Genomic DNA, 27,131 nt, shown 5'->3' with positions numbered 1-27,131 from the left:
AAAAAGAGGGAGCTGATGGGAAACGAGGCCAATCCTAATGACCCAGATATCTCCAATAACTGGAGCAATAGTTAATTTACTGACCCATGGTAAAGGCTGAGGTTAGAGTACCTACAGAGGGAGGTTAGAGAAAAGAGGGGAGCTCCTCAGTGTGGTGGCAGAGAGGTGGCTGGAGAACCCCAGGAGGATCCCGTTATCGCAGATTTCATCCTACATAAGTCTCCCTTCATCAGGCTCCCCTCATCGGCAACTCAGATGGGTTGTGAGACTGCCTAAGGGGTCAACTTGCTGGAATTTGTACCATCAGACAGAATAGTCTTAATGGTTTGTGTTGTCTCCTTCCATCTAATGAGAAATCAGATGTACAAACTGGAATGCCTGGGTTGCTGCCCGTTTAAAGAGGCCCAAAGTAAACTTCCTTTAGGAAGTGTGTGCTCAGAGACTCGCATCCCAAGAGACTTTGCTGCCCGTTGAAAGGAAAGCACACAGAATTTGTAAATTCAAACCAAACCATGTCAGTGCTTTCATTTCCAAGCCGTTCTGTATTTGTGGGCCTGTGGGAGGAGAAGCATTTAAAGAAATACAGTAACCATGGAAATCTGCACAACCTCGGGGCAAGTTTATCATGGAGCCCTGCCTTGATAAACACACGTTAAAGAAAACCCAGCCCAAAAGTCGAACCTGCTGCTGTGATTGTACAGGCCTCTGGCACCCCAGTCAGGGAAGTAAAAGCAAAAGGGAGATGGCTGCCTGTTAATAGAAGAGGCTTTACATACAGGTCTGTGCCTTTTGAAGCTGCCACATCTTGGTCTGTAAAGCAAATAATGTTCCAGCTGCAGAGTGAATTCCTTGCTCGTTGCAAGGAATCGGCTTGCAGGCAGCAGTGAGCTGCAGGGTGCATGCAGGCGGCTGGCTGCCTGTCCCACAGCGGGTACGGCCCAGCGATGAAATTCCTTGCCAGCACGTGGGGCCGAGCCATCGCTCTGCGGGCCTGGCTCTTGGTTAGGGAGATGTCTGTGCCCCCTCAGCAGCAACTCGCTGGTGCTCTGCTCCCTGGAGCTCTTAAACCACAGCTTCGGGGTGCAGGAAGGAGGGAAGGCTGGCTTTAGGCTTGTGCGTCTCCTCGGGCTAGTTTCAGGTTAAAGCTCTCTTACAAGGGGCAAGTAATTTGCTTTTGGGTTTCTGCCCCTCACGTTGCTGTTCTCCTGCATCCCCACATTTTAAGCGAGAGGTGTCACAAATCCAAATGATGAGAGCTAGTGGGGCGGGCTTTTCTGTTGGCTAGCTGAGTGTCGTGCCTTGAAATCTGGATGCTGCATCTGAACTGGATCAGCCATCAGATCCTGCTAGACCTGAAGCTGGCATTTAGCTAGTCTGCTGTCTAATCCTGTGCAGTAGAGGCAGCTTTGGCTTAGGAGAGCCCCCGGGCTGGGGTTAGAGAAAGGGTGGGATTGTCTCTGGCAATAAAAACACAGTTTTCAGGGCTGCTTGAGCAAAGCCTGCACATTGACTGGAGCCAGGACCATCCCAGACGGACCCGCGTTCAGCCGGGGCCGCAGTGGCGCGGGGAGGACCGGCGTGCAGATCCTGCTCAGCAGCCTGGTGCTTTAGCGTAGCAGATCTGAGCTGACCTGCCCAGGGCTCCCACAGTGCCAGAGCTCCGCTTAAATTGCCCCAGCCACCGCTGCCCCACAGGCTCCGGGGGTCATTTTCTGCGTCAAGCTAATCCCGCTTGCAGCATGGTGTGCCTCATTTGCTTCTGGTACGTCGCCTGGTTCACTCGCAATCTCACCCTCTCTCTAGGCACCATTCACCAGTAACCGCCCTCCATAACTGTGTGTTTTCTCTTAGCATGTCCCACTAATCTCTCCACCAAGGAGGCCATTCTCCTGCTGCCCACGTCTCCTTTGCCTGAGCACCGCCACCCTTTCTGTGTGCCAGCTGCCCGCCACCTCCCGCCTGCCTGTGTCCGACGCTCTCTGTCTTTTGTCTCTCCCAGAGTCTGAAGGAAGGCCTGACTGTGCAAGAACGCCTGAAGCTTTTTGAATCCAGGGACTTGAAGAAAGACTAGTTCTCCCCGCTCCGCTTGACCACGCGCACCTCCCAGCTTGAGGCAGCACAGCACCAGCACCGTTTGTCTCTCGTTCCTTACGACTGTCCTTGCTGTCGTTCGTCTTGACGCCCCCGACGGGACCCGGCGTTGTGGTGGTGGTGGTGGTGCCCCCCCGCTGCCCCCTCGCCTCCCCAGCTCCTTTCCCTGCTTGTGAGACGCTCCAGAGACTCTGAGAGGGAGAGGAAGGGATCGGGGTGGGGTTTTTTTTTTCCCCTCTCTTCAGCGCTTTGTAGGAGAATCCTTCCTTTACTGTAAACCATTACACTAAGTGTCAGTATTAAGGCTCAGTAGCCTGTTAATAAGCTAGCTCTGTCATACCAACCGTTTTGGTATGCAGGCAGGGCCTGGGTGGTATCGGCCATACCGAGCTCTTACTGCTGTCAAGAGACCCAGTGCTCAGAGCACGCCAGGAGCCTAATCTAACCATTGATCTCGATTGCATTACTTGCACCTACAAGGGGGGAAAGCCCGGGGGAAGCTGTCGGGGAGCACAAGTCTGTGCTGGCGTACGCAGCCTGGAGGTACAACACTGACATCTTGCTGGAGAAGGATGCAAGAAATGATTCTCCTGCCCCGTGACTGTGCCGTATCCTGAATGTAGGCGATACCGAAGCCCGGCGAGCTTTGGTGGCTGCCCAGGTGGTTATGGATAGGGAGCCGCAGATACTCAACGTGCACCATCGAGTCCGCCCCATCGGCGTGTCTTTGCCTCCTGTCTCGCTGGTGGTCGGAGTCGGTGTTTCAGGGGCCGAGCTGTAAGATCACTTTCTTGCCTCTGTTAGATCAAGCCCAGCACTCTTTTTTTTTTTTGCTGTTTCTCCCTTCCTCTCATTGAGTCCCGTGTATCCCAGGGTCTGTGCGCATGTGAAACTCCCTTTTCCTAGTCAAAGGAAAGTAGAGTAGAAAGTAGAGCCAATATTGACTGAAAATGCACAGTGCTCAATGCATATAATGCTCCTTTTTTATCAGCTTCTTGAATTCAACTCTTCTTGTCAGCAGGGCAGCTCCTATTTTAATTCTTTAATCTTTTCCTGAAATAAAAGTCTCAAAACCAGTATGTGCTTCAGACCTTCTCAGTCCTAATAGCTTTTGTATTTAAAGCATAAATTTAGCACCGTGAGGCCGATCAACAGATACAAACTCAAAGTGAGTCTAGGGAGCTGGTAGCACTAGATGCAGCACACGGCCAGCTGAGCAGTCTTCCTAGAAGCCTACGCTGCTTTGCAGCGGGGCTGCCCGGGCACGGTGGCTTCATCCTGGGCTAAATTTCAAGATGCCACCTGTAGAGACGCCAGGTCCTGCCTCACTGATGGCCCTGGCCGGGAGCAGGGCTGAAGCAGCGCTCTGGCGTGTTGGCTTCCCAGCACTGTTTAGCTGCTGAGCGACCCGTATCGCATCAGGCTGGGCTGTTAAAGATACACCCTAGCCTTCACGTGGAGCAAAGCTTCCTCTTGTCTTTTGAGTGCTTAACGTGGTTGAAGCAGGCAGCTCTGTGTGCTTTCCTGGCTGATTTTGGGGCCCGTTAGGTGGGCGGTACAATCACAGCCCTCTGAGCAAACTCTTGCTGCGGCTCTGGAGCGGTGAGCACCACGGGGCTGGTGACAGCCATCTCCAATCCTGCCAGGTTGGACCACAGCGGGTGCTGAGAGCTCACCCTCATCCTCCCGCTCTGAGCAGCAAGTCTCTGTTTCAGCCACCAGACCCTCAGCAGGAGATGGCATCATCCAACCACAGCATCAAGTCAGGCTCTTGTCCAGCTTGTGTGGCCTTGCCGTGGCCACGTGCTCGGTTTGACACCTCCCGGGGCACTCGCAGCAGCACATGGCAGCCAGCCGGTCCTGCCCGTAGGAGCCCCACTTGTCCCCGGTCAAGATGCCAGCGCCGTGCAGCGGGCAGAGCACGTGCGGGGATGCTCTCCCATGGCGATGCTCTGTAATCTGTGCCTGGGTGTACATGGAAGTCCTGGAGATAGGAGCAGGGTAGGAAAAATTCTCAACTGCTTGGATACAAAGGCTTTCCCCTTGTGCCCTCTAAGATGGTTTGATGCGCAGCCACTCGCCCTAATCTGAGCTCACCGTAGCACTTTCTGTAATCTTGAGCACTGGAGGACCCGGGAGCCTTCCCAGCCATGACCCACCTGGATCAGCCATCAGTCACCCCCGGAATCTCCGTGTTCCTCCTTGCACTGCGTTTGCTTCCACCCATCAGTCAGCAGCCGCCTTAGTCCTCCTCCCATCCCACCGTGGAGGAACGTGGCCTGTGTGCCCAAAGCTGCTCACCATCAGCTTCTCGCCTGCCTGATGGGAGTCCAAACTGGGGAGCCCCAAAGTGGAAATGGTCACCTTAGCGCTGTCCTGGGGCTGTGGAAATAACTGCCCTCGCCACGCTGAGCTAGCTAACGGCCATCTAAAGCATAGGCTGTTGTTGATAAAGCCATGTATGTTGGTAATGCTTAGCAGTGGCTTTCTATAGCCATGGTGTGAGGTTCTGCTTCCCTTCCAGCTGAGGAGATCCAGATGCAGCTCTCCTTGTTTGTAGCCCTTCCCAAATCCAGCCTTCTCCAGGTCAGTTGTGCATGTGTTGTGCTTAGAAGTCCACATCTGGAAGAAGAGGGTCCTTCGTCACTAGTCGCGTACGAGGTTTTGCTCTCCCTGCCGGCATCTTGCACTTGACTGAAGTGAGAGGTCTGGGTCTCTGGTATAACCTCACAGTTGGGTGAGCGGTGTGAGTTCAGGTCCCCATGCTCACAACAGCTGGCAACGTGGCACTTCAGTGGCATCTCTGAGCAGTTAAAGGCAGTCTTTAAGGTAAAGCAGGGACACCAACGCCTGCCAAGCAGAGTAGATTGCAGGGCCAGCAGAGATGTCAGTGCTGTGGCCCAGGTTCATCTCCATTCGGGCCATTGACATAGCGCTGAGGGATCTGGTGGAGCTGAGAACTGTCAATGTTAGGTTAATGGTTGGACTAGGTGATCTTCAAGGTCTTTTCCAACCTAGATGATTCTGTGATTAGGTGGGAAAGGAACTCCATCCATTCTGTTTTATGTAGTGTATATGCCTTTCTGACCGCATCAGGAGATGCTCACCTGGCCCAGGTGCCTGGCTTGGTCCCATCCGAAGTCGCCTGTCCAGCTCTCTGCAGGGATAACCTTTACACTCCATCCCTGGCTGCTCCAGGTGAGCTCTGTTCTCTGGCAGCTGTGATCTCCTGGCAGAGGGCTCAGGACGCATCATTAGGATGGCACATAGGCCTTGTCACTGTCATTGCTCTTCCCTTACAAGACATCACTGGCTCCAGGAGGACACCCTCTTCCTCCTCCTCCTCCTCTTCTCTCCAGACATACAGTGGGACTTTGTCCTTTTTAGCCAGCCGAGCAGAACATGCACTGCTCTCCTTCTCGCCATGTGGACCCTGCCCTTTCTCACATCCCCCAGCAAATCCTGCTTTTTCTTTGCATACTTCATTTGCTCAGGAGCACTTATTTTAAGCGTGAGGACTAGAAGTTATGTACCTTACATTGACACATCGGTGGTGTGGAGGACACAAGATGGACCTTTCTGCTACAGGATCATGCCACTGAGCATCTTGAGGCTCCCCACGCAGGGATGTTTTCTGCTCTACGCTTGCTCATACCAAGAAATCCTCTCTTGCAGCTCAGTGTCCTGCCTGGCATGAGGTATTGAGCCTAGTGAGCAATAGTACTTGATTTCTTTGCCAGTGGTCCTGCTTTGAGCCTTATTTCTTAACATAGAGAACAGCTGGGTAAGTGGAGGGCACAGGTGGAGTGATCAGATGGGGATCATCCCCAGCGTTTGACTCAGCATGTGTAAATACATTAATTATTTTAAAAAAAAAAAAAAAAAAAAAAAAGAGGTGAGGATGGGTAGGAAGGCACTGCAGTGTGTTGTCAAAGGTGGCAGCACTTTGGTGGTGGATAGTGCAGGAAGGCAGAAGAATGTGCGATAAAAATGCAGCGGCACAGGGAGCTGTGCAGTGTGTGGGTGCTGAAGGCAGGGAGGGTCCAGAGGAGAGCTTTCTGCTTGTGCTCAGGCCCTGAACTGCCCTGCGAAGAGAGGCTTCAGGGGGAGTGTTCTTATTTATACACATATGAAAATATACTGATGTTTAGTGGGAGGAAAAATCACCCAGGAACGCTTGTACAGCTCTTGCTCCTTTCCTGTAGACATGCCCATATGCTAAGCAAGGGATCATCTATAACTTCTGGGCCACTTGTGTCAATTCTTCACTCGAGGCAACACAGATGATATTTTGCATCTCTTCAGTGAGGCCCTGCCAGGGGTTCCAGCACCAGCAGGCAGGAAGCTGGATTTTCTTCTCTCTTTCCTCTAGTTTGGTTTTACCTTACTGAACAGAAAATGTGAGTCCTTGCATCACCCTCTTTTCTGGGCTCCCTGAAAAGTCTCTAAAAGAATTTGACTTGAGGTTTGCTAGGACTGCTGTATGAACAGGATCAGAGCCAGGGGATCAGCTGCTCAGAGGTTTGCTCTTGGGGAACTTTTATTTAATACATATTGGCCAGCTTGTCTGGACCTTCAGATAGCTGAGAAAAGCAAGACAGGCATGTTTGCTGGGAAAAAAAGCCCTGGCACTAACTGCAGGTATAGCTGAAATAAAATGTGTTAGGTGGCAGGAGGACAGCCGCAGGGAACACAGCAATGCCTAACAAGCCAAATCAATTAACCTTGTTGCTGAATTTTGTGGGTTTAAAATATTTATCGCTAAGCAAAGGGATCTTTTATGACTGTAGTGGTGGTGGTGGTCTCATATGCTGTAGCTTGAAGGAGCAGCCATCTTCCACTGGGGAGTTGGGCTCCTTTGAAAATGAAATCAGAGAACCTTGTCTCTGCCATACTGAAGGTGCATCTGGGGCTGAGCAGTGGCCTCGGCATCGTCAGGATGAACCTCAGCCTTTGGGGCAGCACTTCACCAGGTGGGAACGCTGTACACAATGTCTTACAGCGGTAGCAATGAGTTCAGGGGGTCACAAAGAAAAGGAGGAGGAGGAGGGAAGGTGCTGTGGCATGCAGGCAGCTTCAGGCTGTGCTTCAGGCTCTGCTCTGTTTGCAGTCTGGCAACTATCTGAGCATCACTCCAGAGCAAGAGGCAGTACATTACCTGCCTTTACATTAAAGAAAGAGAACTTGCAGCACCAATGAACAGCCAAAATTTGAAGTATTTCTGCAGAGAGCAGTGCTTAAAAAAAAAAAAAATTAAAAAAAAAACATCTGGAAAGCTTTTTTACTGGTAGCAGTGGTCCTTAGTTAGCCTATTGCTTCTTCCTGCTCCAGGCTCCATCCATCTTCCAAGATAAATCAGTGGCTATTTAAATTAGAAAGTGTGTGGAGAAGGGACAAAAAGTACGGGGAGGAGAGGGTGAGCTCCCTGCCTGCACTTTCACAGCCCGGCTGCATCGTTCCGCTGCCCGGCGCAGCACGGCCCGGCCGTGGGCTCGCGAGGCATCGCAGCTCTCCCATGGCAGACGCTCGCCAGGGCACTGTCGTGAAGTGCAAGCTGCTGCCTTTGACACAATTCTACACTAGCAATAGCACTGAAACGTGAGCTCTAGGGAAAGTCAAGTGCCACAAAGGTGCGGACACCTTCTAGTTGGCTCCCAGTAAATTTTTTTCCTCCTGCGTAAGGTTTTCCTACCATTTGCACCATCTCCCCTGAAACAGAGTGAATCCATCCTTAAATGTGACCTTTCCTTTGCCCACATATAAAAAAAGAAGCAAATCATGCTCATTTGCTTCAAAAACAGAATTGTGTGCTGACTTGCAAACCAGAAAAGTCTTTTTTTTTTTGCTGTAACAGAGGTGGATGGGACTGCGTTAACAGTGCTGCCCCCCAGCATTGTAAGCTGTGTCACTTTTGTACCATCTCTATACTTGATTGCACTTCCACTAGACCTTTGCATTTTTTTCATGGTTCAGATACAGTACTTAGTTTGTTGTGAACACTTAAGCACATGCACGCTCGGTGTAGCTTGCCTTTCCTCTGTAATTTTTTTCCATTTTTTTTAGAAAAAAAAGCTTTGTTATTCTTCTCTTTTAAAAAAAGTAATTTAAAACCTGTATAGCACTCAAAGCACGCAATGTAAATATTTATTACTCAGAAATTAGTGGAGGGTTCTCTTTTGTGACTTAAGTTGTGGTTTTGACTTTTAAATCTTGTCCTAACAGACGTCGCAGGCGTGGGTTGGGAGAGGAGCGCCGAGTGTAATGTGTCCAACCCGCCCCATCTACCCTGATAAACTGTTTGTTTGGTTTTGATGACTGTTATAAATATCTTTTCAAACCTTTTCTGCTGACCTGTACCTTTAGTTTTGAGGATACCTGTCCAAAGATTCTGTACAGTCTGTTTGAGAACTGTAACCTTACTACACTATAAACTTGTTTGGGTTTTTTTTTTTCCCATTCAGAGAACTCAGCAGTGTTGTATTTGGTAGGGACACTAACACCATGGGTGTGCAGACTGTTACCCATCGTTACACAGAGTGGCAGCAACTACTTGGTGACAGAGCACCCCCAGCTCTCCTTGCACAGTAGTTTTGGGCTGTTGCAGCGAGCTGGTGGCTCTGGGAGACACCGGTGTAATGCTGTAACTCACTCGTGCAGCGCGTCCAAGACACTCTTGGACTTTACAAGGGACCGACAGACCCCGCTGTACAGACACACATCCTACAGCAGCACTGCAACTTACACTGTGTAACTTCAAACATAACCACATAGTTACTACTGAGTTGAACTTAGGTGAGCCTGTAGCACAAACCATTTCTTACAAGAGGATGCAAACGTGCTGCTGCGGGAGCGGGGGGCACCAGGCTGGCAACGACGCAGGTGCTGGCCCCAGCGGTTCACCCTGCCTCAGTCTGAGACTACGAAAAGAAGCGGAGGGCGTGGGATTTACTGGCAGAAGCCTGATGAGCCGGACAAGTTGGTACCAACTGAATGAAGCCAGCTGGCCATGAACTCCTAAATAATGAGTGCAATTCCAATTATTTTCTTCATGCTTTCTTCACACACTGCCTGTGTGCAGGATTGACAAGAACATTCGCTCTTTGTTCTAAATTAGAGACAGCAAAGTGTGTCGTAAAATACAAAAGATTACGGTAAGTAGGAAGCAGATACAAATGCGCAGCGTTTGACCTGTGTCCACCCTCCTGGGACCTGGAGTTCTGGATGACTTGAGATTTTAAAGAATCATTTATTCGAAAGGATGAAGCCTCGGGGAGAGAGAAGGAAGGTCTGCAAGTCCGTGGGTGGTAGCTGAACCGGCACTGGTTGTTCAGGTACTACTGGTCAGCCTTCCTCCACCGTCCTAACGAGAGCACAGCTCTTCCTCCCCCGTCTGAGCACAACTTGAACCGACGACCACCCCATCGCCAAAGGGGACGCGTTCCGGATTAAAACCACGCACGCGCCACGCTCTTACCAGACGTCCTTTGGAAACGACCGGAAGGAATGGTGAGTCCTGAGGACACAAGAGTGATTTCCCAGCTTCTGTGACGATGTGACGCAGCGGCCAGCCCTCCGCCACCGGCCTGGGACGTGGCCCAGCAGCAGCGCGGCAGCGGAGCTGGGACGCTGCAGCCTCACGGCTCCTGGTGATCCCCGCGGCTCAAACCCAGCAACAATCGCAGCGGGGCCGGGGGCAGAGGAGCACAGTTGTCCTCGAGCCCTGTCCATCCGTAGGGCGAACAGCCCCTTTCCAGGGGCATTTTCCACACAGATTAGTTCGGGAAATAATGTCTCCCATGTGATATTTTCCCTCTGCCACGGGGAACGGGTGTTGGCGGCTCCTGTTTCTCAGTATATGTGAGCTCCTCTCCTTCCCTTCTCCCTTCCACTCGTTTATTTCAGTGCTTTTTTAAGAGCCACTGTTCCAAATCAACTGCTCGCTGTAATAGAAACGTCACTTTTTCTCACAGTATTTATTCCTTACAAAATCTTGTGTGACATGCTAGGTTCCCATGGATGTAGCTGATCATTTTTATTTTGTAAATATAATTACCTAACTTTACATTAACTATATCGTAATAAACTATTTTTGCACCACCCTTTGCATGCTGCGTAGTGAGGTTTTTCTTTCAAAAAGGGCACTACTACAGAAAGAATGGAGCAGAGGCCAGAGCGTGCAAACGAGTGAGCTGTTTGCTTTTACAGTCACACTTCACAAAATGCAACAGGTAGCATTTTAATAGCAATAACATGTTTAAAGTACAAATGCTGCTGAACGGGATTTACTAGAGAATGTAGCTTCTTCCACACTTGCTACTCCCCAGGTAACAGTAATGCTTTTTCCCCCCAGACCCATGCAAACTTCCTCAAACAGAACAGAACAAATCTGCAATCTGCTGATGTTACTCCATGTAACCTAACTAACACCTAAAGATCTACAGGAATTTTTAATGATTTGGATCTTTGGAACAACCAACCCCCAAGGACTGCCCAGAGGGCAAAGACCAGAAGATGATGTTGAGCTTTTCTGTGAAAATGGTTTATTCGGTAATAACAATCACAGCATTATTGTGTCAAGCCAAACTGGTAACAAAACATTAAGAACTTTTTTCATTTAGAGAGATTTTGAGGCGCTTTATATTCAGTATAAAATAATTCTTAACACAGACACTATTTAGTTGTTAAATTCTTAAGTTTACACCCATCTTTGTTCTACCCTGAGCTGTAGGGACAAAGTTCTTACCTCCCTCCCCTTGCTATTCCCTCGCTGTCCCCACCCCGCTGCTGCCAACACAGGTGGTCACCAAAGTCACCAAACCTGACCAGGACACAGTGTCCCCACCTGAGTGAACTGAAGTCTCCTTCCACCACTCCACTCTGAAGTCAGTGACCGAACTCCAGCCGCATCTGCTCTCAAGACAAGATCAACTGAGCCCAAAGAACAGTTTCTCTCATTTCTCTGCAGACTTCCCTATACTTGTTTGCTGGAAGACAAGCTGTCATCAGCATCTGTTCTGACGCTTTTAGGCTGGAGCTCTGCTAATCTTAAACCAAAGGAAATGCGTACACAATCAAAACATACTTCTAATTTCTGCCTTCTTACTTCCCACAGATTTCCTTTTACAAACTTTCAACAATTAAAGCCAACAAGAAATGTAACTAAGGTGCTTAATCTATACTAAGTCTAGCTTTGCTGTAGCCCTCTTAACGCTTCCTTCAGAGTTACTGATGTAGAGGAGCCATTGGGTTACAATTCCATTCTGCAGTATCCCAAGTGGGAAAATGTCCATTTCACCACCGAAACACCTACCCAGCGCTGTCTGAACGTACCTCGTCTGCACTGGGGCACGGCAACAAGCCTGCCCGTAGTTTTAAGCTCTACAAATGCAGTCCTGTCACAGCTATCCTCACAAAACTCACCAAACAGTTGGGTCAGTCCCATTCCCGCAGCAAGGGACCTGTGGCACTTTAGGGTAGAAAGCACTTTGTTTCTCCAGAGGAGCTTACCTAAATTACACCCAGATGGATAATACAATAATGTCTGTACATAAAGTTCATGAATGCTATCTGTTAAGTACTCTGCCAGCCCTGGGAGGCAGCTCAATCATTTACTGTCTTTGGAAAAAAATTTGTAGCTGATGGGGTTGTACTCTTCCCAAATCCTTTCAAACTCATCCAGGAAAAGCTTCACATACTCGGCATCTTCCATGACCAGCACATTCTCCCGGTTGTTCTGGATAGCTTGGGTGGTCCAGTTGAGGGAACCTGTGATGAGCATCCTCCTGTCCACGATAGCAAACTTGTGGTGCATGTACCCGTCCTCCTGGTCATGGCGCACCTGGATCCCTACAAAGACACAACCACCGCTTCAGCAGTAGCCGAAGCTCTCACCCGGGGCCTGAGCGCCCGGCCGTGCCCTGCCCCGCGGAGGCCCCTCGCTGAGGGGAGGCCGCCTCACCGGCGTGCCGGAGGAGGCCGATCTGGGAGCCCCGGATCCCCATGTACTGCGCGTCGGTGACGATGCGGACGCAGACGCCGCGTCGGTGGAGGAGCTGGACGGCGCGGCTCAGCTGCGGGCAGGAGAAGGCGAAGAGGCAGATCTCGAGGGAGCGGCGGGCGGAGAGGAGGCGCCGCAGGAGGCGGCTGAGGGGGCAGTCAGCCTGCGGTAACGGGCAAGGGCAGGGCCGGGCCGCCGCGCCTGGCTCCGCCGCCGCTTCGACCAGCAGCGCCTCGGTGCAGCTGGGCTGCGAAGGGAAGAAGAGCACCTCGCGGACGGGCCGCCGCTGCCGCCTCCAGGCCGCCAGGGCCAGCGCCGCGGCCAGGCCCAAGCCCAAGCCCAAACCCAAGCCCAGGCCCAGGCCCGCCCGCCGCGCCGCGCCCGCCGCCCACATGGCCCCGCCGCCGGCGGCCCGGCGCATGCGCAGTCGCCCCGAGCAGGCGAGCGCGGTGAAGGCGGGAAATCTCTGAGGGAGCCGCCCGCCGCCTGGGCGGTGGGTGTCGAGGGGCCGCAGCCGCCCCCGCGCCGAGCCGCCCCCCTTCTAACCCACAGGGGCTTGGGCTGCTGTGGGGTGGGGGAAGGAAGGACACAGGTGCTCCTGGATGCACTGGAGAGCTGACCCGAACCCTTCCCCAAGCACCAGCCGCCTACGCCGCACACTCAACAGACCCTTTAAACTGGATCCTGCCTGGCTGAGGGGCCAGGGGCGGCAGAACCAGTGCAAAAAGGCTTCGGTTGTACCTACAGCCCAACCAGTGACCCAGCACCAGCAGTGGGGCTCTGTCTGTCCGCCCGCAGCTCCCTGCTCCCACCTCCCTCCCAGGTAGGCGCTGCTCGGCCACGCGGAAAAGGAAATCACATCAGAATAAAGAAACATCCTGCTTTAATCAGTTTGTCTTTAAGGCGGAGGGTTGAGAGGGAAGGAGGGTGGTGAAAGATGGCTGCAGACATGCTTTTTGGTTAATTAAGTTGCGCTAAGAGGAGTGTGCACATTCCAGCTATCACTGACAGCAAAAGGAGTGCCTGCGGCCTAATCTGCAAGCTGCAGGAACTTGCCCAGACAATTATTTGGTAATCCCACATATAGATCTGTTCTGGCAGGCAAGCACATCTGTTTTTATGCTGCGCAGGAGCCCTGGGTTCACAGATGTAGCAACTCTCCCCCTTCTTTCCTGTGGACATTTTATAAATGTTAAGTTAGTGGTTTCCTTGCCTCAGCTCAAAAATGATACATTTATCCCGGGTCTGGTTGTGCGTGACACAGCCCTGTTTCAGATCAGGACAGAGACCGATGGACATCGCCTACAACTCGCTGCTTACACAAGCACATGGAAGAAGAGGATGAAGCCTCAAGCTTGACCTTAGGATCAATGTTTTGGAAGAAACCACACCTCTGTTCAGAAACACGGGCTTTGCCAATGGGTGTTTATGCACCAACTGTGGGTTAAAGACTAGGTTTTAATGTCAGATTGCTTGGGAGAGCTATTCTTAAAAAACACAAATATTTCAGCAGTCAAGAAGGTCTAAATGCCAAATAATGCCTTACCTGTTGTGTTACACAGCTCTGAATTGGACCAGAATAGCTTTCAAGTAGAAGAATAAAGAGTACTAGGTAGCCACAAGAGCAGACACCAACCTAGCGCTGGAAATTCCGATTTACTAGTCCGTGCTTTTCTAATGACTTCTGTCATTTATCCCACTAGTAATGGGCTTTGCTCTTCCCTCATGACTAGCACCTAGCACATAGGGAGCAAGATGCATGTATTATTCAAAATTCCTTTCCTGTGGGTAGAACTTGAGCACCTCTTTTGTTTCCTGTTTCCTTATTGACAACTGGGAAACGCCTTTTTGCAAACCCTGAAATTAAATACGTGCTTGAAGTAACAGAGTAATGCCTTTTTCCAAGCATGTTTGCTGTTTGAATATCCTGAAGTTGTTTATATCCAGTCAAGCATTTTCAATTAATATATCTGAGCATCTCTTGCTCCATATGTACAAGAAACTAATACATACAAAGCCAAGAGGAAAAGATCTGTTAAATTCTGTAAATTAGATCAAGTCTAAGATACAGGAATCAACTGCTGCTTCTCCCAGCCCAACATAAACACACATCGAAAATCAACACAAAACCAGGCTTTGTCCATTTTACAAAAATAGCTCTTAATGATATTTAATGCCTGTCGCCATTTTACAGATGTTCCAGACAAAAATCAACCTGCATATTTTATATATAAGAACAGAACTCATGACAAGTTGGAACATCCCCTCTGAGCTTGAGTCTTGTTTGAATGAGTGTAGAAGGTCACCTGGTAAAACCTGCCTCTAGCTTGTTAAAAATGTCTACGGTAACGTCAAGTTTTCCCAACAATGATTCAGAAAAAAAAAAAAAAAGACAAAAAAACCCCAACAGACTTCACAACAGAAACAGTAATTGCTTACAATACAGATGAGGAATATCTGTTTAGGTAATTTAAAAAATGCACCAATGTTTCCATGAACTATTAAGCAAAAATGTTTACTATAGAGTTATATAAGAAGGGAGCACCTACAGGTTGGATCTTTTCTGCTTAACTTAATTAGGAAGCTAAAAAACTATTTCTGAAGACAGATGAACAGCAGCAACCTTCTCCTGGCGAGGTTATCTTCATTATCTGGAAGTTTTGCAGCCACAGGCAAAACGAGGCGAGTATTTTACCCTCTGAAGAGGCAAGCAGGCTGCATTTTGAGACTTCTTACATTATAATTCTCTCTCCCAGACAAGGTTTCCAAAGCAAGTGCTGAAACTGTCTCAAGTTAAGATATAAATAAATAAAATGGAGTGACAGGACTCCGATAGGATATCCTGACTTACGCTACAGCAGAAAATAGTCTCTTCTTAAATCCGAGCATAAAGTGGTTTGAAATAATTTACATATGATTCATACCCTGTGACGTGCCACTTATTTTTGGTTCTTGTTTTCTCAGGTATTTAGGAGGTTTATGTGGGATTCAGAGAGATTAACTATATCCACTCCCAGGAGTTCCGGACGTTGTCACAGGTATCTGAGTCTTGCCAAGGGAATCTAAAGCTGAGGTCTACTGCCACACCATAATGCTTAATGATGACAGTATGGGATTTTAATTAATTCACGCTGATTCTTTGAGCGTTGCTGTATTTTAGTCTTGAGTGTGGACGTCTAGATTTAGAGTTGAGTTTCAGGACAGACAGCAGCACTATTTATTAGCACTTATTAATCCAGTCTCACAGCAATTAGAAAAGACTCAAGTCACTCTTCAAGTTAGTTTGAGGACCAGTAGAATAGTGACGAAGTTTCACTATCCGCCTAAAGCACAAGCTGCAGGCTCAGCAGCGGTAACTCAGGGTTCCCTGCCGTTATCTGAAGGCAGCAAAGAGAGGTTGGGCACCCTTTAGTTCCGGGACTCTGAGGATGTTGGGCTGCGAACTGTTGACATCAGGTGGGACTTGTACGTCTTGCTCAGGCCAGTCATCCAGAACTTGAGAAGCTTGACGTTGTCCTCTTCTGCAGCTCCCAGAATGCTCAGCAGTTTTTGGGTATCCTCCTTGGGTCTGCTGTCCACTTTAGTAAATTTAAAGAGGACCTTCACTTTACTGCAGAAACAAGAAACTCCTGTCACTACTACGATGGACTTGAATGCATCAAACAGGGAATGAGCAGTGATCGTAGCTTCTGTCGGTACCAACTAAATGTTAATAAAAGCTTCAAACAATATCCCATGGAGACTATTCTCATGCTTTGAGTGCAGAAAGTGGGGGGAAGAAAAGTACAAGAAAAGGAGGGGGGATTAGTTAGGGGAATGACTCATTTTCAGTAGTGATATGCGTAATTCTAATCTGTTTTTTTCATTCTAGCGAAAAGTAAAACGATTAATTGTGACAACTGGGAATCTCCCTTGGAGACAGATCTAGTGCCCATCTGGCCTTCAAGTAAATTCACAAAATCGTAATGTTCCATGAATTATTTCACATGACTGGTCTTCCTTTATATCTACTTGCGTCTGTGAAATGTAGTGCCTGAAGGTGCAATCGTGACATCTGTTTGGCACGTTACCTGCACTGGAATATAGCGCACATTGACAGGCATATATGTATTTGCATACTTAATCCTCCTAACATACGTAAGGCAGACAAGTATTGTCATGTAGGTAACCTACAGATGCATGAACTGAAGCATAAAGGTTAAGAACTGCTGAAAGCCAGAAAGAGAGTTAGGACTAGAGTAGATCCCCGATACTCTTAGCTCCCAACAGTAAAGCCAGCTACTCTCAGTACTAAAGCAGAAGGTACCTGACTACAGGTCTGTCCTGTACTCTGCTGTAACTGTTCCAGGTTTAGTGCCGAAGCTCTTTCTCTGAAAGCAGTTAGTTGTACTTACTTCATCCACTCCTCCTTCAGGCAAACAAGGCACTGATCCACAACATCTACAGAAAGGTTCTGGTTGGTGAGGGCAGCTTCGATCTTGTTCAAGATTGTAGGGCCAACTAGAGGATCAGAAAGAGAGGGAAAAGGTTGAGAAAGAGGACATAGAAGCTGCAGGTCACTCACTCACACCTTTGTCAGCAAGAACTAGTCCATTGCTATGACCCGGGCCTGAACACCTGCTGGAATTACAAACAAGAACACACATTTGTTCCACCTCTTTGTTCAAGAGCAGTGGTCTGCACTCCTTTTTCATCAGTGCTTTGGTCTAGTGCATTCATGCAGCTTCCTCTATATGCAAAAAGCTACATTATTAATACAGCACAGCCAATTTCAACACAGAATTTGGCTTGATTAGCTCACAGATAATAATCTCCCTTGAGTCAGGAAGAAACCTACCTATTCTACAAGGTGGAAAAATATACCCCCCAGTGGCCTGCCTTGATTTCATCTCCATGGCAGAGGAGCTAAAGATCACCCCACTAGAAAAACACCTGATCCAAGCAGCAACATAGAATTTTGTGAAGGATCCTGAGACATGCACACAGGTTCAGAGGCCTTTGTTTTCTTCAGACCCACTTTTAAACTAAAATTGTTTAAATTTTGTTATTTCTAGTCCTGTATCAAAAACTCATTAAAAAATGCAAAGCTATGAAAAATCTTCATGCTTTGTACAATATATGTACATATATACATAAATATATAAAACCTCAAAGTCTCCACTTACTCTTGATTTAATGTTCTTGTTAAGGGAAGTTCCAGAATATAGTATAAAAACAAACAGACAATGAACCCAAAGCATTCCTTTCCTGGACCACTTTTTGGAATTACCTAGGAGGCTATCTTCCCAGCAGATTGTGGCCTAGTAACTTTGATGCTGTGGTGGAGAAAAGACCTTTCAGTGACTATTTTTGTCTAGAAGATTCTGGACATGCCACTGGTTGGATGCAAAGTAGACTACTGTAATTACACATGGGGGACCTACAACGGCTGCTGGAGCACAGGAAGAACACTACAGAGTGAGGGAGTTTCTGCTTTGCATTGCACCTGTATCTTCAGAACACAAAGCAGGACGGATTAACCATCTGTCAAGTCTTTTGTGACAGTCAGTGAGGCCAACTCATCTAAATTAAGACTCCCCAGAAAACAGGAACCTGATGGACCTGACTCAAATCACATCTAGGTGCAAGTGTTCAAGTCCTTGAACAAAGTAGGAAAAAAAAAAAAGTCTGTGCATTTCTGTATCAGTCGTACTTGTCTGTCAAATGGAACATGGGAGATGAGTAATCACAGAATGTCACGGTCCTTATAAGCAAGACTTACTCAAAATAAACACACAAGCATTCCAGGATAGAAAGTGTTCATTGTGGGTTACTGAAAAATTTCCCTACAATTGCTACTATACACGTTACAGAATTCATTTCTCGTTTCTGAAAATGCATAAGCAAAATGCTGATCTTTAAATCCATTAAATGGACTGTGGTAAACCTCACCTCAAATAGCAGTACCCTAGTTGTACACTGACCTGGCTTCTACTCAGACTTCCTTAGGGATCAGTACATGAACAGCATAAAAAAAAAGTTAAAGATTAGGTCGCTGTTTTAACCTCAGTGATAAAGGTTCTTTCTGCTTTCAAATCACCCACCTCGATCTGCTGCAACAGGGCTACCGCTGGTGACAACAAACTCGTACTTGTTGAGGGACTGCTCATCATCAAACAGAGCTGGGTAGAGACTGGACCGGGTAGCAGAGCGAACTTCCACAAGGACCGCAAACTCTAGAGCAACAAGAGCCCAAAAGAACATTAACTGTACTAGCCCAGATTCTAAAATACAGCTACACACCCTGCTCTGAGAAAGCACAGCTCTGTCAGCTTACAATATTTGGCCCAGCATTAACCTTTCTTCCACAGGAACCAGAACTGCCAGTGATGGTATGATCAGTGCTTAAAGCAGGTGTCACACTTTCAACTACTAAGTAGTAATTAAGTAATACAGGTTTTAGTTCATGAAGCATTGTTAGACTATCTGCCAATACTTAATTAAAAAAAAAAAAATCTTTAATAATATAGTGAAAGGAGAGGGTTCTGCAACAGGTTCTTACCAGATGATAGTATGTGGGATGGGATTTGGACATGGGGACTAAGCCCTAGGAAGTTACACCGATACGCCTCTTCGTACTGGTCACTGTAGGGGATGATCCGCACACAGCCTACGGGCAGCATAGTCTACAGAAGGAAGGAAACGCGTCAGGAAAAATGCTGGAGCTAAACCAGTAAAGCAGAGTTTTCCCCTCCGATTTCTTGGGCCAGCCAAGACTTGGAGTGCTGCTCAGGCAGATGCTCCTGATTTGGGGGATCAGAAGTATCTTACTCAGCTTGAAAGACCATGCAGTTGCTGAGGACAATGAAGACATCCAAAAGTTGGGGGATTTTTTAGGTTTGTTTTAGGTTTGTTTTGGGTTTGTCTCCCAGCCCCAAACCACATCATTTAACACACATTCTCCACAAGATTACATGTCCCAGACGGCGTGGACTGCTACAGAAATGTATGTAAAAATATGCAGTCAGGAAACAAAGGAAAAGGTTTCTACCCGTAGCACATCAAAAGCAGACTGGACAAGATCCATGTCTCGAGCTTTCCAGATAACCTGGTTCCCCATCAGAACATGCCAAGCCAGCATGCGGAATGCTGATGCCCCAAGAACCTGGAAAAAAAAAAAAAAATTCTGCATTGGTTATGAAAATTAGTGAAATGTCCAGTTTGCCCTGTCCAAAACATGACTGCCACATATGAAAATGGCTAGAACTGAGCAGCAGAAATGAACATGAAAATTTACAGGTCTTGCGCACAGAGTAATAGCTCTAAACCACAGCACCAGGATCAAGCATTTCTTTGACAGATGCCAAAGGCGTCAGACTGTCATGCAAAGCGATACTCGCTCCCATCTATGGTTTCAAGAACAAACAGCAGCAAAGTACCACTTTGCCAACACGCCTAACCACTGATCCAATTCAGTATCAAGCGCATTAAGAAAACAACAGTTTCATTTCTCGGTTGCTCCAATCCCTCAGTGCTCTGGCTAGACTGCATGAATCAGCCCACTTGTTGGCCAAATTAGTGGGTTTGCTGAGCTGGACACAGGCCCATTTGCAATGGAACTGAACAATTTCTATTAGACAATAACAACTTTCAGGCATTTCTCTGATCTGGGTTATATTCGCAACGATTCAGGCACAAAAAGGTGAAACAATATTCTTAGACAAGCCTCCAAAGGCACACACTTGCAGTACAGTGGTGTAGTTCAAGAGCTTCAAGCATTCTAAACTAGGAGACAACAGAACAAAAGGAGGCTAAAGAGATAAAGCAGGTATTTGTCAGGAGTGTCCAGGAAAATAAGCTGGTGTGAAAGAGACTGTGGGTCAAATGCACCGAACCATCCCCCTCAGCCAGGTAACTGGAAGCACTGGAGAAAAGCCAGAGCTGTACAGAACCATTTGTTTTGATTGTAATTTTTTTTTCCCCCCTCTGAAGCACTTTTGTTTTAAGCAAATAGTACTTGGCTTTGAAGATGCTGCGCAACCTCTGTATTAAATTACTGCCACTACTCTAGGGAAGAAGAAAAGTGCAGAGTTTGAGAGAAATCATATGATGCCATCCCACATGACCGATGATCACCAGAGGCCCACATGATCTCAGAGGAAGGGAACGGCCTCAGAGATGCAGTTCACACCCTGTTACTAGCTGTGCAGGCACTGTGTTGAACACAGAGCCAGGAAAGAGGTGCAGACTGCAGGAAATAAATGTATTTTTTCAAAAAAAAAACAGTATCAGGAGAAAAGAGGTTATTAGCTTGTGAATTGAGCATGGGAGTTTCTTGTCTCTTACCTGCCTCATGTGCCTGAGAGAGCGAAAGACAGACAACCTTCTGTGAGCTACATTCCAGCTGTTGCAATCTGGCATCAGAGATGTTTCAGGTGAGCACTTAGATAGCTCCTGCCCTTCCACAACATCTGGCTGGGAAGAAGGCTTCTCTTCTTCCTCGGAACCATCCCAGCCTTCCGACTCTTCTTTCAGATCTAGCAAAAAAAAGAAAAAAAAAAAAAAAGCAGAGTGGTCATAAAAATTGCTGCTTTCTAGGAACAGGAACTGCCTCAGAAGTGCCTGCACATGCTGCAACCAGTATGTGGGGAGAGCAGAACACAGGACCTGAAAGTACTAGCATCACAGACACACCTGAAGTGTTAATGGTGTTTATGAATTCATATATAAGATAACCACTGAAGGGTCAAAAGGGAATTTTTATCTTCTACAGAACACAAAGTCACATCTTTTGACCAACTATGCGTTCTCTATTCTTGTTTTAAAGGTCATGGCCAAAGCTTTAAGGCAGGCTTTGTAGAATCTGATCTAAATATATTAATAAAATAATTCAAGAAAAAATTACAATCCTTTAATCTTAGAAATTATGTAGAAAAGGAGCAAAAGTCCCTATGTTGCAAATGCAAATTCTTCTGGCTGTAGATATTCATTGGGAGGGCCAACCCAGCCAGAGAGAACAATAATCACAATGATGCAACACTCCTCCTCAAGCAACAACCACCACGTGTGCGTGCAGAGCGCCTACGAGGCCAAGGGCCTTGATTTCACATTCCTGTCAGTCACCTCTGTATCAGCGACTGCAGGGACTACGCTGCGGGGAAGGTGATGGGAGATGGCTGTGCTTACGATGCTGACGAAAGGACTCGGTCTGTTACCATCCAAAGCGTTCTCAGAGGGTTTTCCAGCTCTGGAAACTTCTATCTCACCTGCAAGTTTTTCCATCTGAACAAGGGTGTCTTCTGTGGGTGCTCCCTCCAGAAGCTTCTCTGTAAGTCGGCTGCCACAAGCTTTCAAAAGCCTGGAGACATTGAAAGAAACAGAAGCAGCGTTCATTAAGCCTAGGTGCAAAAACCCAGTAAGAAACTTGGTGCGATGAGCTCAACAAAAAAACCAACCACTAACCAATTTGTGTTTCAACACATCTCTGTGCTTTCCTTGGTGTGGTAACTATCAACATATCTTACAAGCACCACCACTCAAAGCCACTCAAAGACCCACCATTTTACGATTACTTTGTGCAACGTACTCATCCCCCACCCGAGTCACACGCCAGAGCTGCAACCCTCTCTGTGGCAGCTCTCCAGGGAAGTTGGATGAGCAAGTCAGGCACTGGGGCAACTAGACTGCCAGGCATACTGCTGTGGCAAACGGCTGCACCTCCCACGCTGCCTGTCACAAAACACAGGCACTTCCAGGTGTTCTTCAAGCGTGAATCCAAAGTACAACACACTGGCGGTAGGAGCATTGTTTCTTGCTGTCTTCCATACTTACTTTTATTGTGCAAAGCTTTTTCCATCTAGATAGACATGGCTTCCATTAGCAGCCACATTAGCAGGTTTACTTCACAGCAACAAGAATTTTTTTTTGCCCTAAAGGCTACTGTCTTTCTGTGCTTAGCTCCTTCCAATTCAGAGACTACTTAGCAAAGTCCAACTTCTTACCTCAAAAAAAAAAAAAAAAAAAAAAAAATACCCAAACACTCAAATCACATTTCCACCCTTTCAGAATATGGCAATATTCTCTTCCTGAAGGAGCTGTAGAAGCTAGATACGCAAGTGGCATTACCAAGCGAAGGAGGTATGCAAGCATGCCCACAGGTTTTCGTCGTTGGTCAGTGACGTTAAGGAGCGGGCTGCGTTGCCGTTCCGCTGGTGCAGGAAGGGAGTGAAGGCCGTGTTCATCCGCTGGGCACGCTGAGGGCACCCATACTGCTCTGCTTCAAACACCTGCACCGCAGAGGAAGGGCAAAATAAGAGACTGAAAAAGATAAAATGCTTACATAAACCTGAGCCAAAAAACCCCGATGAAAATATGAAGTGAAAAGGGTGCGTCACACACAATCATCCAAAATACACTGTAAATGATGGGGAAAGAGCGGGGAGGGACATCTTATTCTTAGATTGACTAAAATTATCATGAAGTAACACTTGTGCTCCAAAACCATTTTCCTTCGCAACTTTAGTTACTTAAATTTCTAACAGAGCTGTTGTCTAGCAGTTACGTCTGTGAAAAGTCTTATGACTGGCTTAAAATGAGAGAGGCACCCTGCTCTTTCTCTCCTTCACCCCCAGATACGCACCGTCCTCTTGTCCCTGTGCCAACCTTAATGACCCCCCTGGCTGCAGTGACCTGGATCAGCTTTTTGACTCAGCTGTAAATCAACCATCACACTGTTTTACTAACGTTGAGTCAAATGGCCTCTGTGCACTGACCTACCTTAAGTGCTTTGCCCTGAAGCTCATCAATGATGCCTCTGATTTTTCCCAACAAGAAAGGCCAGGAGTTGATGAGGTAAATCCGGTCCATCATGATAGTGATGATGCTGTACCAGCGCTGGAAACCTCGAGCCAGGCTGTCTTTGATAAAGAAGGTGTGGCTGAACACAAAACCATGCTGTTCATCTCCGAAAAAAATTGGGCCTTCACGTCCTGGGCAGACCTGAAGGGGAGGGACATGTACACATCGCACAGCTGAAACAGTAATAAACTGAAAAGCTTCCTACTCTTTAACACACACTTGGTGAACAAAACAAGCCTTTTCAGGCTACTATCCAAAACTCAGGGTCAAACAGACCTCCAGAGTATCCCTCAAACACTACAAAACCTTCAATTTAACTGTGTTTTAAGAACTCAGCTCTATTCAACTACAATGCTGTCGAGAATCCACAAAGGATTTTGCTGATCTTGGCACACAAACGCTCATTAATCTGTAAGGTTCTCCCTTTCCTTCTATGAGATGCTGAATGTTAATGACTTACAAAGATCAAATATTTATAGGCACTAAACAACAGATTCCAATGTTCTTACAAAAAACAGTTTATCTTACAAAGAAAAACAATAAACACACAGAAGCAAAACCAAGAAATTTTTGGTCTCATGAGGTGAGAGGAAAGAATCCTCAAAGTTATCAAAGATCAACCTTAAAAATTAGAACCAATCCTGGAAAGAACAGACCTGCATGTCTGTTTTTCCACCTCCATTCCCTCTTTGTTTCAGGCTGCACGGAGCAGCCAGGATGAGCAAAGACTATCCTGGATTTGAAATGATACATAAGGCCACAAAGGACTCCAAGGCAGTTACCTCACAGCTCAGACTGCGAACACAGGCCTGGCGCACGATGCTGAACAGCTGGGGGTGGTTTGGGTGTTGGTGACTGACGTACTTGATTGAAGTTTCTTTGTCGTGGCTGACATATCCAGGATGTCCTCCTGCAAGAGAGCGGCAACCCTGAAGACAGAAAAGCAAATCCAGCCATAAATGAGCATGCAGTTATCTAAAGTTTCCAAACACCTCTGTATATTCCCTGCAAAACATACGGAAACGTCACTTACACATAGAGATTAGAACAAAAATACTTCGAAGACAAGAAATAGGCGACAGGGTCAGGATTTGAACACAGCTCCTCACATAGAATGCTGTGCAATATACTTCCTCTGCTGTTATGCTCATTTGCCACTATTTAATTTGATTGTGAACTTGGTGTTGGCTCTACAAGTGGTAAAATTCAGTTAACAGCAGCTGTGAAACCAACTGGCCTAACAAAACTGGCCATAACCTAAAGGAAAAGAAGTAACAAATAACTCAGAACAAGTACTAATAGTAGATAAGCATGAGAACAACTGAGAATATACATTTTCTCCATTGTTTTCACTGCTTTTGCATTTTTTTCTGTCTCCTAATCAATACTGCTCCTAAGTATTCCTAAGAAAGTAAATGCTCTTCAAAGAGGAGGAAAGCATTTCTCGGCCACAAGAGAATCACAGATCACAGGGCTTAAAGAAACCTCAAGACACCATCTTGCCAAGGTCTATATACTCAAGAGCAGTTCCTTCATCCTCTTGTCATGGATCACTACAGTTTATGAGGACCTGGAGATCTTCTGGTACTGGTGGTCGTGTACAAAATGAGTGCAGTTCACTTTTTTTTTGTCTCTCTTAAATAGTACAATTTGCATTAGAGAATCTAAGAGCCCTTTGGTTAAGCCAAGGGACACTGATGTCCACACACAGATCTTCACACTTGCCTCGCACATGTCCGACTTCTTTGGCCCTGGGCTGCTGGAGTCGGCGCTGGCACCTTCTGCGGGGCTGTGCGAGCGGATCCGACTGCTCATCTGAATGCCACCTTCTTCCTCCTCCGCCTGCTCATTCTGCCCGGAGATGTCCCCGCTGCTTGCGCCTTGGGGAAGCGGTGAATGTAAAACCTCAGTACAAAAGAGGGTGCGAGGACCGTGGAGCTCACAAAAATGGCAGAGGGCAACAATAGCATTCATAGTGAGAGCTCAGCACATGCGACGGGCCTCCTGCAGGCAAGGGAGAGAGCACACGGTATCAGCACAACAGATATTAAAGCATCTCTTAGGCCCGACTGGTGCAAGTCCTGCTCTATATCTCTCTAGGAGAGGCTGGCCTTAAGCTCAGCCTAAGGGTGCTCAGTCTAAGCACAACTTTACCACGGGGTGACCTGAACAATGGACCTGATGGGGCGGGACCAGAGAGACCGATCCCCCCCGCGCCCGGGTCCCTGACTCAGAGCCGGGACACCCGAGGCCCCACAGGGATGGAACGGGACCGGACCGTGCCCGGATACCCCCAGTCTTACAAGGACAACTTGGGGTCCGACAGACCAGACCTCCGCGCCCGGACACCTCAGGCTCTGCCGGGCCCGGCCCAGCTTCCCCGTGCCCGGAGGCCTCAGGCCGTAACGGGTCGGGACGGGCCCTGCTCAGCGTCCCCGGAGCCGAGCGCCTCAGGCCCAGCCGGGCCCTGGCCTCCCCGCGCTCCGCGACCGGCACAGCCCAGGCTCCCCATGCCCGGACGCCCATGGCCCGGCCCGGGCCCTCGCTCACCGCGGCTCAGGGCTCCCCGGTCCCGCGGCTCCGGGCTCCCCCGCCCCGGCCCGTCCCGTCCCGTCCCGTGTCCGCGGGCGCCTGACACAGACTGACCCACCGGCCCGTACCATCCCCACCGGCAGCTGGGGGGGTGGGGAGAGGGGCACACACAGCTTCCTGGCTACCCACCCGCCGCCGCCACGGAGCGGCGAGGAGAGGGAGTAGAAAGCGGGAAGAGGTGGCCGTTCGTGCCGCGGTACCGAGCCGGTCCTTCCCGCCGCCCCCCCGAGGGTCCTTCCCACACCCCCCACCCCCCCGGGGCGGCAGTGACTCGGCCCACGGCCGCCCTGTCCACAGGGGCTGGGCAGAGCCATTACCTCAACACGGGAGGGGGAAGAGGAGACGCTCCGCAAGACGCCTCCCTCCTTCCTTCCCTCGCTGTCCCCTGCCCCGCCGTCGCGCCGCAGAGAGCGGACAACGGTGTCCAAGCCCTGGCAGCCGCCGGCGGCCCCACAGGCGCTTCACCCGCCGCGGGCCCCGTTCCGCGCCCCCCGACTCCCCGCGAGGTGGTGCGGACCGCGCGGTGGGTCACGTGACCGGCGGCCTCCAGGCGGGGCGCACGCATGCGTCGTGCGCGCGGCGGGGCGCGGCTGAGGCCATCGGCCGCGGGTTCGGGCCCGGGCGGCGGCGACGGCGCCAGCGGCTACCGGGCGGGGGGGGGGTGGAAGGAGCGTCGCAGTCGGCTCCCGCAGTAGCCAGCGTGTGTTTTAATTCCTTAAACTACTTGGACTGTAAGATTAGGGCAGATGAAGGCTTCCACCAAGCACTGTCTTTTCGCACTCCCTTCATAAAGCAGTTAAGATGGTTACACAGGTAGCACCCCCCTTTGAAGGAAGGGAGCAGACACCAGAGTTAAGCCTGGTGTAGGTTCTTCAATATAGATCCCTCTCTCCATTAAACTACTCCAGTTTCTCTTCAGGGTATCAAGTTTTATTAGAGGATTATTCATCTCTAGAAAACTATGATGGAAAGATAAACCAAATTCCATGTGAACTATTAACCCTCTCAGTCTTCAAAATATAAAGTACTGGCTCCTGCCCCTCCTCCATCCTTCCCTTTACATTGGAGTTGACTCCTATAAATACCCAAGTCTGAACAAAAGTAGCAAGTCTTCCACAAGATAAGAGCATAGACCATTCAGCTAGGTAAAACTTGCACTTAAATCCCGAGAGAGAAGCTATCACTGATAAGACGACAATATATGCCTCTGGCTCCAAGCAGCCATGCCTGGACTAATAATTATGCCTCTGAAGAAAACGATACTCAGATGGTCAGAGATGGATGATTATTGTAACACAAAGATCAGATATGAATACAAGTGATTGATGCAAAGTCCATCTAACCCTGGAGCCCACCTTGGACAAGGACCTGTAGCAGCACTTCCCAAGGAAGACACACTTTTTGCACAAAACCAACTACTGCTTCTACTTGAGATAGTTGAGGAGGGCTCCGAGAAGTCACCAGCAGAGTTTGAACAACTCCTGAGCAGAGGGCACTGCCACACGCAGCAGACAACTACAGCCTCCCGCCAGTCAGCCAGAATCACGTCCTGAGAAGTGACAAGAACAAAAGACCCCCCCCCCAAAAAAACTTAAGGAAAAGCCAAATACAAAAG

At 48.5% G+C, this 27,131-nt stretch overlaps 2 protein-coding genes across 14 annotated transcripts in view; one reads left to right on the top strand and one right to left on the bottom strand.

The window, feature by feature from the left end:
* Nucleotides 1–10,190, top strand: part of MPRIP (myosin phosphatase Rho interacting protein) — an 88,712-nt gene extending 78,522 nt beyond the window's left edge. For all 9 annotated transcript variants that reach the window (XM_074841214.1, XM_074841215.1, XM_074841212.1 and 6 more), the window contains one exon: nucleotides 2,000–10,190. In XM_074841214.1, coding sequence (XP_074697315.1) covers nucleotides 2,000–2,071 — 72 coding nt within the window. In that variant the 3' untranslated portion in view covers nucleotides 2,072–10,190. The remainder of the gene's footprint in view (nucleotides 1–1,999) is intronic.
* A 2,764-nt stretch (nucleotides 10,191–12,954) lies between these two features.
* Nucleotides 12,955–26,017, bottom strand: FLCN (folliculin). Of its 5 annotated transcripts, none has more exons than XM_074840558.1 (12): nucleotides 25,834–26,017; nucleotides 24,650–24,928; nucleotides 23,707–23,853; nucleotides 22,844–23,065; nucleotides 22,193–22,353; nucleotides 21,334–21,425; nucleotides 20,414–20,604; nucleotides 19,119–19,232; nucleotides 18,630–18,753; nucleotides 18,172–18,303; nucleotides 16,483–16,588; nucleotides 12,955–15,698 (listed from the first exon to the last, which is right to left on the bottom strand). In XM_074840558.1, exons 2-12 carry the CDS (start codon nucleotides 24,896–24,898, stop codon nucleotides 15,497–15,499), a joined length of 1,740 nt encoding a protein of 579 aa, XP_074696659.1. In that variant the 5' UTR covers nucleotides 24,899–24,928; nucleotides 25,834–26,017; the 3' UTR covers nucleotides 12,955–15,496. The 5 variants fall into 5 exon arrangements, with proteins under 5 accessions (XP_074696659.1, XP_074696661.1, XP_074696660.1 ...); XM_074840560.1 differs by lacking the exon at nucleotides 25,834–26,017 and adding an exon at nucleotides 25,646–25,727; XM_074840559.1 differs by lacking the exon at nucleotides 25,834–26,017 and adding an exon at nucleotides 25,585–25,603.
* Nucleotides 26,018–27,131: the final 1,114 nt, after the last annotated feature.

The sequence above is a fragment of the Strix aluco genome, chromosome 15 (assembly GCF_031877795.1).
Source record: "Strix aluco isolate bStrAlu1 chromosome 15, bStrAlu1.hap1, whole genome shotgun sequence".
Taxonomy (NCBI): domain Eukaryota; kingdom Metazoa; phylum Chordata; class Aves; order Strigiformes; family Strigidae; genus Strix; species Strix aluco.
Note: the sequence above shows the minus strand (reverse complement) of the source record. Positions and strands in the feature narration are given on the sequence as shown.